This window comes from Chinchilla lanigera, unplaced genomic scaffold (genome assembly GCF_000276665.1).
Source record: "Chinchilla lanigera isolate Chin_1 unplaced genomic scaffold, ChiLan1.0 scaffold00015, whole genome shotgun sequence".
NCBI classification, from domain to species: Eukaryota; Metazoa; Chordata; class Mammalia; order Rodentia; family Chinchillidae; genus Chinchilla; species Chinchilla lanigera.
In genome coordinates, this window is record NW_004955416.1 from 19,060,296 (window position 1) to 19,076,483 (window position 16,188).

The 16,188-nt window shown below is 36.4% G+C and overlaps 1 protein-coding gene across 6 annotated transcripts in view; it reads right to left on the reverse strand.

Moving 5' to 3' along the window:
• Akap13 (A kinase (PRKA) anchor protein 13) overlaps nucleotides 1-16,188 on the reverse strand; it is a 321,318-nt gene that overhangs the window by 54,090 nt on the left and 251,040 nt on the right. For 3 of the 6 annotated variants that reach the window (XM_013512532.1, XM_013512531.1, XM_013512530.1), the window contains exons 13-15: nucleotides 14,370-14,435; nucleotides 12,381-12,573; nucleotides 9,241-9,349 (exon numbers count right to left, since the gene is read on the reverse strand). In XM_013512532.1, coding sequence (XP_013367986.1) covers nucleotides 9,241-9,349; nucleotides 12,381-12,573; nucleotides 14,370-14,435 — 368 coding nt within the window. The remainder of the gene's footprint in view (nucleotides 1-9,240; nucleotides 9,350-12,380; nucleotides 12,574-14,369; nucleotides 14,436-16,188) is intronic. The other 3 variants (XM_013512533.1, XM_005381591.1, XM_013512534.1) reach the window with 1 other exon arrangement.

Genomic DNA, 16,188 nt, shown 5'->3' on the forward strand with positions numbered 1-16,188 from the left:
TTTCCCATCCAAGGAGCCTTTGATGATATAAGCTGCATTAAATTCTCTCAGGTTGCCAGCATTCTGCTGTAAGTCTAAACAATTATTTAGTAATTTTAATATGAACAAAATACAAGTAAAACCCATAATACACAAAAATCCCAACACAAAGCCTGGGGAGGAATAAGCTACCAAGAGATTTCTGCAGAAGAAACTGAAAACAGAATTGGTGATTTGGACCTGGGAGAATCCGTAACTCCTACAGGATTTTCAAATTTTTTACTGCTGAAAGATTTTAGATCAGATACTATGGTTTCCTAGATATGGATCTGAAAACTGGTCAATTCACCAACGCCTCTAAAATACCTAAAGTATCACTAAGCATCCAGAGCATTTTAGAGTATAAAACAACCAAAGTTACTTCCATGACAGACAGAAGAAATGCCTTTAAAGTAAGCCCATAAAATACTACTGCAGGCATATAACATAGTCAGCCAGATTTAGAGAGTTCTGGGCACATTATGGTTTCCTGATTACGAAGTTGGGAAAACATGGTATACCGAACACTGCCTTGGAACTTTACAAGATACACACATTCAGAGTTTATAGAATTTACTTGGTCATAAACCAACCCCTTTTTTTTGTTCCCCACCATTCAATTTTCACTAGCATTCCTGAGTTTTAAGGAACAGATTTTGAGAAATGCTAAACATTAGATTTAAAGGCTTCTTCACCTTTTATGCCTTTAGGATTGTACATACTAGATTAGCTGAGTGACCAGTGCGGTTTTGGGATTATAATTCTACATTAATGGTACAAGAAATACAATTGAGAATGGTTTGTCATGATGACTTGGCTAATTCTTGGCTATTCCTAGAGCATTACTAACACTCTGAGATAAAACAGATTCAAGAACTTTCCATCTACTATAATTAGTATAATATAAACATTTTACTGTATTATTTATGTCAAATATCTCTCAATAGTAAAAAATATAATGAACATTGACAAGGCCTCCAATGAAAACTAAATTAACTAAAATTTGTCTGTTATTTGCTAACGGTATCTTCTTATTAAAAAAAAAAAAGCAAAATTGCTAGCCAGGAGAAGGCCTGCATATTGTTGCAACTTTCAGTCACCAGGAAAGAAAGAAATTCAGTTAGGGTGCTCAATACTATTAATGTAAGTGTTTGAAAGCCATAATATTGCAAGAATATATCACCTGAAGCCTACAGCTTCCTGAAAGTTCCAAAGGAGAGAGGAAAAAATACGTAACTCCCACCCCCTCATATATAAGGCTTAATGGTTTTTTTGGGGGGGTACCAGGAATCAAACTCAAGATCTCACGCTTGTCAGGTAGGCGCTGCACCACTGAGTTAAATCCCTTTCCCCATAAGGCCTAATCTTAAAGGTATTTTTTTAAAAAAAGAAATGGTCTGAGCCAGGCGTGGTGGCACATGCCTGTAATCCCAGCACATGGGAGGATGAGGCAGGAGGACTGTTGTGAGTTTGAGACCAGCCTGGGCTACAAAGTGAGCTCAAGACCAGTCTGAACTCCATAGTGAGACCCTGTCTCAAAAAGACAAAAAACAAAAAATAAAAAACAAAAAAAAAGATAGTCTGAAAAGGTGAGAGAAAAAAGAATTAGCTTTTAAATATCACAGATGGATTAGATAAGTGTCCCATGAGACAGAAAAATTAAACAAGGAAAATGAAATCAATGTCAAATGTAAAGTTTTGTGAAATAATACTGTGTTTTACAAAGGGTACAGAGTGAGTTATATCATTTAATGCCTTCAAGGATATGATCTAGAAAGCTACCCTGGGGCCTCAAATCAGAAGTCCGCTGGATCAGAGTTAGCAATACAAAGAAGTAAAAATTATTTTATCCAAATCAAGTTTTTAAAGGCGTGCATGAGGTCAAATGATTTATAAAAGATGGGATGCAAGGATGATAGAAGGTCTCAGTCTAATTTTTTCATACTAAGCCCACAGCATTTTCAGAGCTTGTCAGACCCAGGAGAACAGCCATGGATGGACATCAAAGTTGCTTACTTACTATGCAACTCCTCCTCCTCATCACTGGAATAAGAAGAGCCAAGAGAAAAGAGAGTTTTAGACTTAAGGAGGAGTGGAGAGATGCTGATGGAGAAGGAGATCCGCGTTGCTGGCTGCATCTGTGGTTGAGCTGAGAAGTAGGTTAACAGAAAGACATTAGAGCACACATAGATTCTCTTGGGATAAAGTAAAAGGCACTTCCACCCCATGTGAGAGCAGAATAATATAATGGCCTATAGGGTGCCAAAAAAGGATATGTAGGTGAACAATGTAATTTATTTAAATTTTTTCCTGAATATCAAGAATTATAATGCAGTTTTAAAAACCTCATTGAGGGGCTGGGGATTTAGCTCAGCGGCAAAAGCGCCTGCCTGGCAAGTGCAAGGTCGTGAGTTCGGCTCCCGATACCGGAGAAAAATAAAAAAAAAAAAACCTCATTCAACAAATAGGTACTTGTTAGAAGAAGCACATTATTTTTAATGGTCAGAATTCAGAGTTGGAATTTTCTTCCTTAAAAGTTTACGGAAACAGAGTAGTGGTGCTCCTTGGTATCCTGTACTGTACTTAGCTCTCTTTTCATTCTCCCCCAACCTCCTCATTCTCCCTATCTCTTCACAGACATTGTGTACACAATACACTCCTTATTTCTGAGTTCCATCTTTCTGATCAAGTACATCTCTCCTTTCAGAGCTAGACTCATTCATCTCATTGCTCATCTTCGACTGGATATTCTGTAAGTAGCTGAAACTCAAAAAAGTTACTTGTTTTTCTCAATGACCTGATTTTCCTCTTCTATTCCTTCATTTAGTGAATAGAACCTAATATCTAACTAATTACTGAAAATAGAAATCTGGGCACCGCTCTCGAATCTTTGTAGCATTCCTCCCCAGGCCTCTCGATTACCTTTCTACAGAACCTCCCTTGTCCTCTGCGGTGGCTGCTCTAAGCTCTGGGTGAAGACACAAACTACTGTCTTGGGAATCCTGCAGAAGCCTTCTGCTGACCTCCAACCTTTTTTCCCCAAACCTTCAGTATGGCACGTCTAAAGCAGTGACGGCAAATGTTTTAGAGATGAGTGCTCAAACTGCAACCCCAAATCTGCTTATTTATTATAAAGTGCCAACACAGTAATAAAACCTGAATACTCAGGCTTTAGTTTAAAAAATACTACTCACATGTTAATATCTTCTGTCTTAAAAGAAAAACACAGTAACAGACCTTTTAAACAGCTTTTTATGGAAAGATTAAGTCTGCATTTGGTGTGCTTTTGCACTGTCACTGTGCTCTTCGCCATTGTGTGCATGCTGGTAGCTTGTCAAGCCTTGGCTCATACTTCGTTAGTTTGACAGCTACACACAGAGCATTCACGTCATCTATTATCTGTTTCTTGTATCAGATTTGATATAATTCACAGCCAAAGACAGCTGCTCAGAAACATAAGATGATTCAAACAAAGTAAGAAAAGCAATCCCAAGTGCTTGCATTGACTTAAAATTATTTGGCAGAGAATGCCACTTCAAGGATTTCATTTTCACACCTACCAACTGTGCTGTCCTTTGTCATCCATTCATACTGTCTTCCCAAGTGTTGCATGAAGGTCAGGTCACAGGAAAGCTCAGATGAGTAATGGCTAATGAGTGCTGGCCCGGGACGTCATTGCCTAACTCTGCTCTTTTGCGAGCATGTGCACGGTCCCTACATGTACTGTTATCCAGTGCTTGGCTGCAGAGCTGATGCTGGGGTGACCTAGCTCATATGCCATGCCATAGGTTTGCCATCACTAGTCTAAAGTGTTTTAATCTACTCAAGTAACTCTACTGCCCTTAGGCAAGAAGCTCAAACTCCTCAGTAGCTTTCCATATACTAATTCACCCAGTTAATTTCTAATTTCCCTTGGTCTAAATATTATTTCTTCTTATTAATCCTTCTCAGACTCCTAAAGTCTGATACTTCCACAGCACAGTATTTCCTCTAGTTACTATATTTACAGTTTTTAGTAGATTCACTTGTTTTCTTGTCTGTACGTTGTAAATATGGTCAGGAAAGAAGTCATATCTGTAAATTTGGTTTGGTCTAGTTTGGTATATGTCAAAAAGAAGGTACTCCAATACACAACAGATAAACAAAGTAATAAATTAAGTCATTTAGGATATGCATCTTAACATCCTAAGTGCAATCACAGAACATGCTCTATAACTACTGACCTAAAAGCCACTCTATACCCTAGATAAATGATGGTGAACCCAGATCAGTGATGGCAAACCTTTTCAATGATAACAAACAGCCCACTTCAGTACATGTGCCATAAGTTTGTCACCACTGCAGATAAATGCTAAGTGATGCCAGATTGTTTGCCAGCTAGACTTGGCAAAAATATGCGTACACTAGCTTTCTGGGCAGTGACAATCTTGTGCAAAATAAAGATACCACTATAATGTGTGTTCTGAAGTATTTCCAAATGTGAAGCTAATTGTGCAAATGAAAATGATCTGCATTATCTAGAATGTAAGAGCATCCCCTTCTTGTGTTAGGAAATCATGGATCATAAGGAAAACCTTATCTGCACGAACATCTAAAAAGTATCCTTGACATATTAAAAAAATTCTCCACCACATATGGGAAGTATGATAATAGTTATAATTTTATATTCAAAGTATATACTCATATACATACACATATATAGCCCCCACACTAAGTACATATATATTATTTACTATATACTAAGCATGTGGGTATACAGTCTCATAATTTAATCAGTTTCAATAAAAGTCTATTTTTCTAACTAAATTCTTGCTCTGACATCTGTCAATGGTATTTTTTCCAAGGAGAACTACCTTACAAAAAGATATGTATTTCATTACATTTTCATTCTATTGTCCATAGTCAGCAGGAAAGGTGAAGCACAGAAAACAGAGATGAAATGATCTCATAAATACTGACGATTAACTTTCCAGAGGCTCACTCTGATCACTGGTCACAGGGATTACCTTTTCAGATATAATATAAATTACATGTGTGGAGGACATTCTTTGACTAGAAAGCACTGAGGACACACAATGATTTGTTTATTGTTGCAAAAATGAACTGAAACCTTCCACCTGAAGAGTGTATTTCAACTGCAGGAGATCCCTATTTTTCAGTCTTGCCAGGCATTGTAAAAATTAATGGGAAGTAAGGACTGTGATTGTAGTGGGTTGACAGCTGGTGGTCAACTTATAACCCCCAGCTGAACTGAGTAAGTGTGGTGCAGGGTGTGGGAGGCCCACCTGAAGACTGTTGGGAGCAGCATACGAGGCAGAATTGAAGAAGGATTATCCTTTAATTACTAAAACATTTGATATCTGCCCATTGGTACTAGCTACACTCTTGGTTCTCGCTCAATAAAAGGTGACTGAGATGGGTAATCAGGGCTGCAGCATGACAGGCTGGAAGCCCCCTGATCCCAGACTTTTGCCTCTCTTGTTTTTCTTGTCTTAGTTTTCTTTTCATTCACGGGCACCTCGTTCTTCAGACCTGTCACCCTGGTTAGTACTACAAATGCTAGAGTTCAGTTCTCAAGATGAACTTTGTTTTTTCAGTCTAATGCAAGCTATACAGTTACAAGCTAGTGCTCTCATCAAAACATGCGTAAGAAATTTGGCAAACTCACATATCATGAGTAAAGGTGTAAGAATGACTCCAAGGGTAAGTGCCATTTGTTATTTCTTTGCAATAACAAGCTATGCAAAATGAAGGGGAAATAAAATCTAATTAAGGAATATATAGGTTAAAACATCTAATGGGTAAGATTCTCCTTTAAGTATTGTCACTACTAATATATTTAGAGTGCTGGGATACAGTCAAGCGGTTTCTACACTGAAGCATCTTCAGGGTGGAAGCAGTGGGAAGTTTAAATACAGTCATGGAAAGGAATTATTTATAACAAATGGATTATTCTGTGTATGCAAATATGAAGTTTATGCTTAGATTCTATCAAAAAACCATCAAAGTTTCCCAGCACATTGGGAAACACAGGCCCCAGGCACTCCTGTCAGATGTAAGAAGAAATGTGGTGAGCACATCTGTGACTGCTTCTCACAGGGCAGTCTTTCTAGGCATACCTCCTATTAGCCAGTGCCCTGCTGAGCTGACTGCCTGAGGAAAAAAAAAAAAGCCAGCAAAACACGTTTGTCATGTTCCCACAGCGAGACAGTGGTTACCAAAGCTTTCTAGCTCTAAGTCACCCTCAGTGTCACTGCTTCCCACCCCAGAAAAAGATCAGAAGTAGTTTAATCCCCCACTTTATTCAGTATTTTCTTCTATATCAGTGGATACTGAAGTAAGATCCTAACTCAGAAATAATGCTGAAAAGTTTGTCAGTTCTTTCTCATGTCATAAACAACCTAATAAGACATTTCAGCAACAGCTCAATGGATACACATTTTCAAAATTACTCAAATGTTAATTAATAACTGTGAAAGACTGTGGAAACAGCAGCTAGTGAGTTCCTTAGAAGGAAAAGACAGGGCACAGGCAAGTAAAAGCTGGGAAACAATCAGGTATGACTTCAGAAGGCATTTTGTTCCTAAACAAGCATGCTCCTAAGACAAAGACACTTGCAGAACAACGAGGGGCAGTGTTTTTGCTTCTTTAACACTGCTTAAATTCTAGACAGAAAAAAAAAAAAACAGGCCGTGGTACTATTGTGGTCGCTGTGAATTATAGCACTCCATAAAGATAATGAATGCTTATTTATATTACAAATTATGCTAAGGAATTTAAATAAATTAAATTCACATTTAAGCTATGTCACAATATTATCCCCATCAAAATGACTGAGGCAAAGAGTTTCTACAGCAAAGCTCTAAGTCACATAGCCCCTAAGTGTGTTTAGAACAAAACATCAGTTAAAATAGTTTAAATTTACTGAACACTTTAGGCTTTAAAAATTAAGTCTAGATTTTTAATGATGACACGGTTTAGTTAGGAAGACTATGACCCAAAATGAATCATGCAGAGTGTCTAAGTGATTTGGAATTGGAGATCTGAGTTGGTGACAGATTATGAAATATCCAGTTATCCTGATGCTTAAGGAATAACCACAAACTTTAACACAAGTATTAACTTTCCCATTTAGTCAGAACTTTAACATTTCCAAAAAGATTAATCATTTTTCTAAAGAATGAGAAATATAGTTGGAAATGTAAAAGCTGTGTATGGGAAGGGCTAAGGAGAAATTGTGACATCAAAAAGAGCTGATTTACCTTCTAAATGTAATATACACCAACTTACGGGACTAGTGTTGTTCAAACCTGCATAAAGTATATGCTACAAACCAGAATGAGGATATTACACATTGATGAAAGGATTAAGCTCTCACTTAAGACTGCTTTTATGGCAGTCTACTACTGATTTCAGGTCTTGAGGGCTGAGCAGAAATTGCTCAACAAAAAAGAAATGCTCCACTTGCTAGAACCTCCAGGCTAGTGTTTTCTGAGAGTAAGGCACATTATTTATAGTGTTTGAACAGCAACTGAAAACACAGTCAAAAAACACCTTGCTTTTTGGAGGAAAAATAATGAAGTATTTCATCCATGAGGAAAGAGAGTGTGTCACACAGTGCAGGAGAAAGATCTCCTGGTGAGATGTTCTGCTGGCATTGATTATTTGTTGCTATAGGAGTAGACTCTTCACTGTGCCACAACATATGCTGGTCATGGAAGTAGGGTACACAGAACTGAGACAGGTCACTACTGTCTTCTCTTGTTTTTCTTTGGCTACTTTGGCTCATCAAATCCACCATCACTGCCTAGTTACAATTTCCATTCTTCACCAGCAGATCCTCCAACTCAAAGCTAAATCAAAATCAAAACCAAAACCAAACAAAAACAGGAAAAGCTATGTCTGTGTCTCTCACAGTTCTGTGAAGTTGTACCTATATATCGGAGTATATCACCATTAGTCACAGATTTGTATTTTAAATGTTAATCATATGAAAATAAGGACAAATTTAACAGAATCATCCGTATGTCTGAAGGCCACTATAAAAAAACTGAAAAGATTAGGGCTCTAGTAAGCCATGAGGTAAAACAGAAAATCTCATTAATGTGGGGCAGCTACTTCATCTCCACCTTTTAAACTGAAGTATATCACAAGATACCAAAAAAAACACACTAGCAGATTGTGTTTACTCCCTTACTTCACCTTCCAGAAAACCTGTTTTGTTGGCAAATAATATACTCCCCTCCTACTTTAGTTTAACATTTGTATTAAGATTAATTATGCTGTAATTACTCACAAAAATCAATATTAAACAAATGAGGTTTCTTAAGAAACAATTTTCTTTTTTGTTAGTTTTTCTGAGATAATATCTTGCTACGTAGTCTTGGCCACTCTCGAACTTGAGACCCTCCTGCCTTGCTTCCCTAGTGCTGGAATTATTGGTGTGTGTCATCATGCCCAGCTAATAAGTTGCTTTTCTAAAATAAATATTTAATCAATTCAAACATGTTTGAATTGGTTCACAAACCCCCAGTGTTTATGGACGCCACCATACAACGTATCCTTCAAAGCCAACTGATCTGAAGCTGCATACAGTTCTATTAGTCACTTTCAGATCTAAACTCTTCAGCACTTGCTCAAATAAAAAATGTATCTCCAGTCTTTCTCTGCCCTTCAGGAACTGGACATTTCTGAAATGCTCAATTCAGTTACCTTGCCAGGTTTCTCCACTGCTGAGCTCATGAAGGACAAAGATAAACAGGAATAATTCCAGAATAAAGGAGACTACTACTAGCATTTCAGAAAAAAAAAAACCTTTAAAAGGAATGATAGAGAGGTCAGCAAAATAAAGTAGTATGATAAACATTTGGGGATCCAGGTAAAGAATATACTTCATTCTTTGCACTATTTATTTCAATAAGGATCATTTGCAACTACTTTTCAAGTCTGAATTTATTTAAAAATAAAAAAGTTTAAAAATCTTTGTGTCACATTTATACCCAAGACTATAATGAATTTAACATATTAAGGAGTTTCTGATGTAGCAAAAGGTGTTGATTTCAAAGCTGACTCTGTTATTTTTTGTTTATGTGCTTAGCCATCTGTTTAGAGGTAAGTAATTTTTGGAAGGTAACATCATAGGGCATTAAAGTAAAAAAAAAAAAAAAAAAGATAGTCAAGTGGTTAGGACGTATTTCATTTTCTAAAAAGTGGCATACTCACTGTCTAATCCAGGATGGCTGATTGTCATTAATGAGATGGATTTGGTCAATGGAGAAGAAATGGCTGATGTACAGTAATTAAATCCCTGTTGTTTAGATCTGTGATATGTCTGAAGTAAAAAAAAAAAAAAAAAAAAAGAACAAGTTTTCAGTACATGCTCTAACACTCCTTAATAAGCACAGAATACTTGCACACAACACAGTAAAATAATGCGGACTAGCAGGGTAGTGAAAATCATGTTTCCCAGTCAGACAGACTTGGATTCCAGTCTGCCCCGGCACTTGATACCTGCTCAACTTTAGAGAAGTTACTCAGGTTTTCTGAGCCTTGGTTTTTCCATCACAAATAGGGATAATTTGATACTCATCCTTTACATCCCTCACAGCATCTAGCAACATTTCAAGCTTAATAAGTACTGAGTAAGTGCCTGCAGGATATAGTACAATCCAATAAAAATAATTTCACTTAAGATACCAATCTATCTCTAGTACTTGTTCTTTGAAATCTGAACCCCTCCAGAGATATAGTTAAGTAGGATACTAGTAATATTACTCTGATTTTAAAGAGCTGGAAACTGAAATCCACGTAAAGTGTTTCAAGATCGTACGCAAAGCAGCTATAAAAAAAAACAGCTATACGTCTGGGAAAAAAACTCAAATTGTTTCATTTTTTTTTTTTTCTTAAGATTAGACTGATTCTCCACGAAGATGAGAGTGAGTGAAATGTGGTAGTTTAAAGCCCTTAGTAAATTCCCAACAGCTTCAAGGTTATGTGATAAAACTAACTGCAGAAGCTCCTTGCTAAACATCCCTGAAAGCCTGCTGTCACTTTCGATGATAAGGGCTCTCACCCCTTTGAGAGGGCCCATGCTACATGTTAACCTATGTTAACGATCACTATTAGTAGGGCAAAATCTGTCTCTTTCTAACTCATATATGCTGAAAGGGAAGCACTGAAAATCCATTATTAGCATTAACATAAATGGGCCAAAGACTTCTGATTATTTAGAGCTTGTTCCATGCTCAGATTCCAAGTAACCATGGAATCTGAGGCAAACAGTTGCTATGTTTCAAATACAACTCTGAGGTCTGAAAAATGATCTCAGTGAAAGGCAGAGACTTTCAACAGGAAGTTGGCTACAGGCAATTTGTGCAGATCACACAGATAAAGCAATTCAAATACCCACTCTGAGGTTGCACATCAGATGAAAAACCATGGGTAAGCAGAGTTCTAGGAAGGCCATGCAAGGCACTAAAATGTTGACTTCATCCAGAAATGTTGATTAAAAAAAAAAAAACAAAAAACAAAAAACTAAACCAGGAAATCCATTTTAGAAAGACATCAATGCAGGGGCTGGGGATTTAGCTCAGCGGCAAAGCACCTGCCTGGCAAGCGCAAGGTCATGAGTTCGATTCCTGATACCGGAAGAAAAACAAAAAAAACAAAAAACCAAAAAAACAGAAAAAAAAAAGAAAGACATCAATGCTAATAATCACTTCCTAAAAGACAAGGTTACCTGTTAAATTCAGTCTCACAAATATCAAGTATCAGCCTCAGAAAAATGTATCATACAAAAGAAAAATAAATACATGACACAAAAGGTACACAAATATAAAGAACTACAAAGAAAATGCCTATAAATATGTATAGAATATATAAACAGTACACATATACAGAATACATAAAATTGAAATGACCTCATTTATTCATTAAAATTTGTCTATTTTAAAGACATGGTAAGAAGCAGTGAGACCAGCAGTGAGGAATTTGGAATTTAACACTGCTCAGCTACAAGTTATGTAGCATTAGCCAAGTCACTTAGACAGGCTTGAAGCTCTCACACTTACAAAGGTACACTTGGCTCCAGGTCTATGATTTTGTTAACCACATGCAAGTTTTATATTTTCTCTGACCTTGAGAATGACCTTCTAAAGATTCCATACATGTGAAACGCAATTTATTTTTCAGATTTTTGAGTTTATCCCTTATCAAAGCTGTACTAAGTAACCACATTTTTCTGTCATCATTAACCTTAACAAATTTAAACCACCTACTTCATTAAGTGTATTTTCCATATTCTTTTTTTCTAATGTAGTAGGCCAAGCAGAAAGTTTTTAGAAAGTGGGAAAGCTCTTTTAGACCTTAAATTTGATTTTCACTAGGCCTATAATGTTCTCTTTATCCACCTGCCTTCATATAAGTACAACTGATACATTCATTACTAAGATCATCTTTCAGTGCCAAATTTGTGGTCATGGCATTGCTAGGTATTAGGATACAATAAAGAATTAAATGTCTATACAAAACCTACAGCTATCAAGTAAAAGAATAAGTTGTTAATATTTTTATTAGTTTCATTAGATCTCTGAACAAAATTCTTATTCAAAATAGGTATCTTACTTGTTTGTTTAATTAGATATGTTTCATTTAGATGAATTAAGAGGAATCCTTTCAGAAAAAATAGTCTCTTGGCCCAAGAGGAGGAAAAAGAACTGTCGAGAAAAGGTAGGATGCTAAAAAAAATTTTACCTAAAAAACTTCCCCAGGGATATAACGGGCCTGAGAAAATGACAACTAAGAAAAAATCACCTGACTTGGCTGAGAAGCCAGACCATGACCTTCAAGAGAATGGCAGGGGAGGACACTAATACATGTAGGTGGTGAGAAAGAGTAGTAGGCAGGGAATGTACATGCTCTCAAGGATTCTGGCAGGGCCAGAAAGCAGAGGAATCAACAATTGTTCCCTGGACGGTATGGTTAAGACAAAGAATATTGTTTCTATAAAGAAATTTAGGCAATTACTTCAAAATTAGGAACTTTAATGATGAGTAATATATTTCAAGACTCATTTTAGTACTGAGGTGGTAAGAAAATTTCAAATGTATCTCCTAGATACTTTCCCAATTCTACAGTTTGCCCTGATGGAATATTTAAATCTGTGCAACTTATTAGTATTCTTTAATTCATTGCTAAAAACTTGCTTTGCTAACAGATCAGATATATTATTTAATAAGTAAGTCATCTTGGCTACTAGCTTTCTATTAGCAGAGGTCTTATCCTTTAATGTTCTTAAAATATGTTCATATTTTGGGACATAATTTCTTTTCCAAATTAGTAATATATATGTATTTCAGCCTTACCTGCTGATCAAACATCCTATGTTCTATCTGGTGTGACTCCAGATCCTCTTCTGAAAGTGACACCAAAGAGTCACCCCGTTCCTCTCCACTGAGAGGATGTCTGAGCTCTTTGGAGTTTGCAGAGTTAACTTCTAGAGATGAAGATGGCTTATTTCCAATGCCAGCTGCTCCTGTTAAGCCTTCCAGACTGAAACTGAACACAGAGCACAAGGGTTAATTCATTGTATTTGTAAGTCGCGCAATGGAAAGAGGACCCCAAATCTCTTCAGTTCTATCTCTTGCTCATATGCTATTCCTATGTCACCTAGCAAAACTAATAGGGCACAGGACAAATGAGTACCACCCCCTGCCCAGGTCTTGAAATTGTGAGAAAACACAATGCACACAGATTCTCTTACCTTGTTCCACCTATCTAAATGTCAAACCAGCTAAGATCATTTTCTCAGATTTTTTACTATACTACATGGACAGACCATATTTATCTTACTTTCTTTCATATATGGGTGCTTTTCATTTATCTGATATGATTAATTTTTGCCATAATACAACTCTAATTCCAAGTTTTAAGAAAATGTAAGTAACTTTCAAAAGGCAAACTGGGTGACTTGCCCTGTCTCCATTAAGTGGAGTTTGTAGCTTTATACTGAACTACGCTCTAGCTGACCTTTAGAACTCTCTACAGATGTGGTTCCACCCAAAAAAACCCTTGTGCTACTCATGGTCATTACCATTTATGCACACCCATGAGACAACTAACAGACTGCCTAAGAATTGTTAGTTGCAAACGTGCACATATTACACTTTAAAGAACAAATGCTGAAAAGCTACTGAGAATAAGTTTCAATTTTTCTGTTGGTATGGGTAGAAGAAAAAAATCCAACAGAGCTTGAAATTTTAGATGGGATTTGTAGGATAAAGATTTTGCAGTTTGCAGAGCAAAAAATATGCTCTGTTAGCAAGAGGCTACACAGCAAGATTTTTCTCTTTGGAGCTGCTAACTAAGGTAATTAACATTTGTTGTAACCTTAGCAGAGACTTTTAAAACATGAGAGATCTCTAAATACAGATTAGGGGGGCATCCTCAGTTCACAACTAGCTGGAACTGTATTTGGAGATACACTGAATCTACAGTATTTATTTACTTCCATCCTAAGAAAATATAACAGGTAATTGTGACAGTTATGTTCAAACATGCTGTACTAGAAGCACTTCTATTTGACTTTTTTCTTTTTTTGCTTCATAAGTTATTTATTATGAACTAAAACTGTATGCCTGGAAAAAAAGAAAAGAAGAAAAAGAAAACCGTATGCCTGTATTTATTCTATTGGGTAAATTAAACAATAGGTTAATTTTTCTTATTTCAATATAACAATAGAAATCATGATTAAGAATAAATGTCTCTGTAAAACTCATTTTCAATACGAGGGATAAGAAGAGGGGCTAAGTGAAGAAGAAATTTAGTTCTGTACTGTGAATTATTTGAAAAGCTGGAGAGAACCAAATCTATGCTTACCACAAAACTTAATCCTGAAAATGTTTTAGTAATTAAATCTGGCTGGGTAGTTGAAAGAAGAATATGAAACAATGAAGTCTCTGATTGTGGGACAGTAATGAATTTGGAAACAAAACAGAAATCAGTACATCTTATTAGCTGCCTTGCTGCTCTCATTGTTATTCTAAGGATCTGGGAATTTGGACAGCCCAGAACAAAGAGATGTGGTCTGCTATACCGCAGAGACAAGTCTGTGCAGAAAACACTAAATCTATAACCATTTGAAACAAATATGGTGTATCAAGGTCTATCACTGAGTTACCAGGCCACAACCTTCCAGGTGGTTTAGTGATGCCTACTGCAGATTCAACAGAACACACAGACACAGCAGGCTGCTCATATACATTCTTGCCATACAGAAGTGAGCTCCAAGCCAAAGTCAGATGGTGTATTTTATGAATCCCCATTTGGTGGTCAGACATGTAATGATACTATACCTTCTGTAATTAAAGTCAGCACTCAAGGCAGCAGAGTATTGCACACCAGAAGGACACCAGCTCATACTGGGGATGACATCAAAGGCAGAAAAACAAATGAAGAAGGAAAGTGAAAACAGGTACAGCATTATTAGGTTCAAAAAGAAAGGGCACAGTTAAAGACAGATGGATTTACTTGTCAAAAACTACAACAATGAGAATTTAGAAAAAGGCTAGACTAAAGTACATGCTAACATACTATTCTATGGATAGCCATCTGGACAATGTTTTGAAAAAGAACATAAAACCAGTCCAACCTAAAACCCAAGAATTTATTCTTGTAATCTTTGGGTAATGAGCCCACCCACTCGTGGCTTCCTCTCCAGACCTTCTCTGGAAGGCATTTTAACACCCATTACTGGGAAAATCTCACTATGCTCCCCTTCTCCTACATTGACTTACATAGTCTCTCTACTCTGGATTATAAGAGGTGACAACCAGTGCTGAGGCAGACTCACTGAGAATTAGTTTTCTTGTTTTTTCATGGGTTCCCATTAAGGATCCAATTAAATCAGACAATTCTTGAATATTAAGTAAGTCAAATTCATATTCAGCTTTATTTTTTTTCTTGGCAATACTGTTGGAAATTGAGTCCAGAGCCTCCAGCATATACACAAGAAATCTACCACTGAGCTACACTGCTGGCCCTTTTTAGTTTTAAATTTTAAGATACAGTCTCACTAAGTGGCCCAGGATAGCCTCAAATTTGTTTTTCTCCTGCCTCAGCCTCTTTAAAAGCTACTAGCCTCTTCTGCTAAAAATAAAGCACGTAACAATGGCCATATTCCCTTGTATTTTAGTGATAATTAGGGGATTTTTCCTCCTAGAATTCTATAGTACTGAGCTGGAAGTGTATTTTTTAATGATTAAGTTTGTGTATGTAGTAAGATTTTTAAAAATCCACTACTTATACACCTTTCCTTCTTTAAAAAAAAAAAAATCCACTACTTTCTTGATTATATTACCATAGCAGGGAGAGAGAATCTGGAATGAGAGAGGCTAAATAAATACAACCAGCTTTAAAAAAACATGCAATTCAAAATATCAGACACTCTGTAAAGGGAACTATTATCAATAGGTCAGGTGGTTTTTTTTTTTTTTTTTTTTTTAGCTACACTCCTATTGGTATGTTGATTAACAAAAGTCATCACTTAAAAGTCATGGCTGCTATTTAGGCCTTAAATTCTAAGTGATATGTCTTTATTTTCACACTGCTGCTCTAAAACCACTCAGCTCTCTACTCAACTGCACAGATGAGAAGGCCTGCAGACACCAGAACACCTCTCTCAAATTCATCTAACAACTAAGTGCCAAGTGAGAGTCTGTGCAGAGGAAAAGTGACAAGAAAATGGTGAGAGGATATAGTAGCTTCTGCTATAGTTTTCCTAGATGGCAATTTTTGTCTTTTAAAGATAAATAGCATAAAACATTTTAAATCAAGAATAAAGTTTGAAGGTCAGAAGTACAAAAGCAGAAAGGAAAAACACAAATCTAGTGAAATACATCTCTAGTCTGGCAAGGAGATCAGACTAACTTACAATTTACTTGTATGAGCAGAAGCAAAATATATTTTACAAACAGATTGAGGAAGTTCAGTCTTTGAAGTATTAATTTTAAATCTCCAAACCATTAGTAAATAGGCATATTATACATATCCAACCTGTTATGAAAAGCAGAATGTGGCACATCAGTAACAATGCATGTCACTCTTAACAATAATGTCTTTTTATTGTTCCCAACATTCTCTTTACTCTCAGAATATATAATGATGATGTGGACA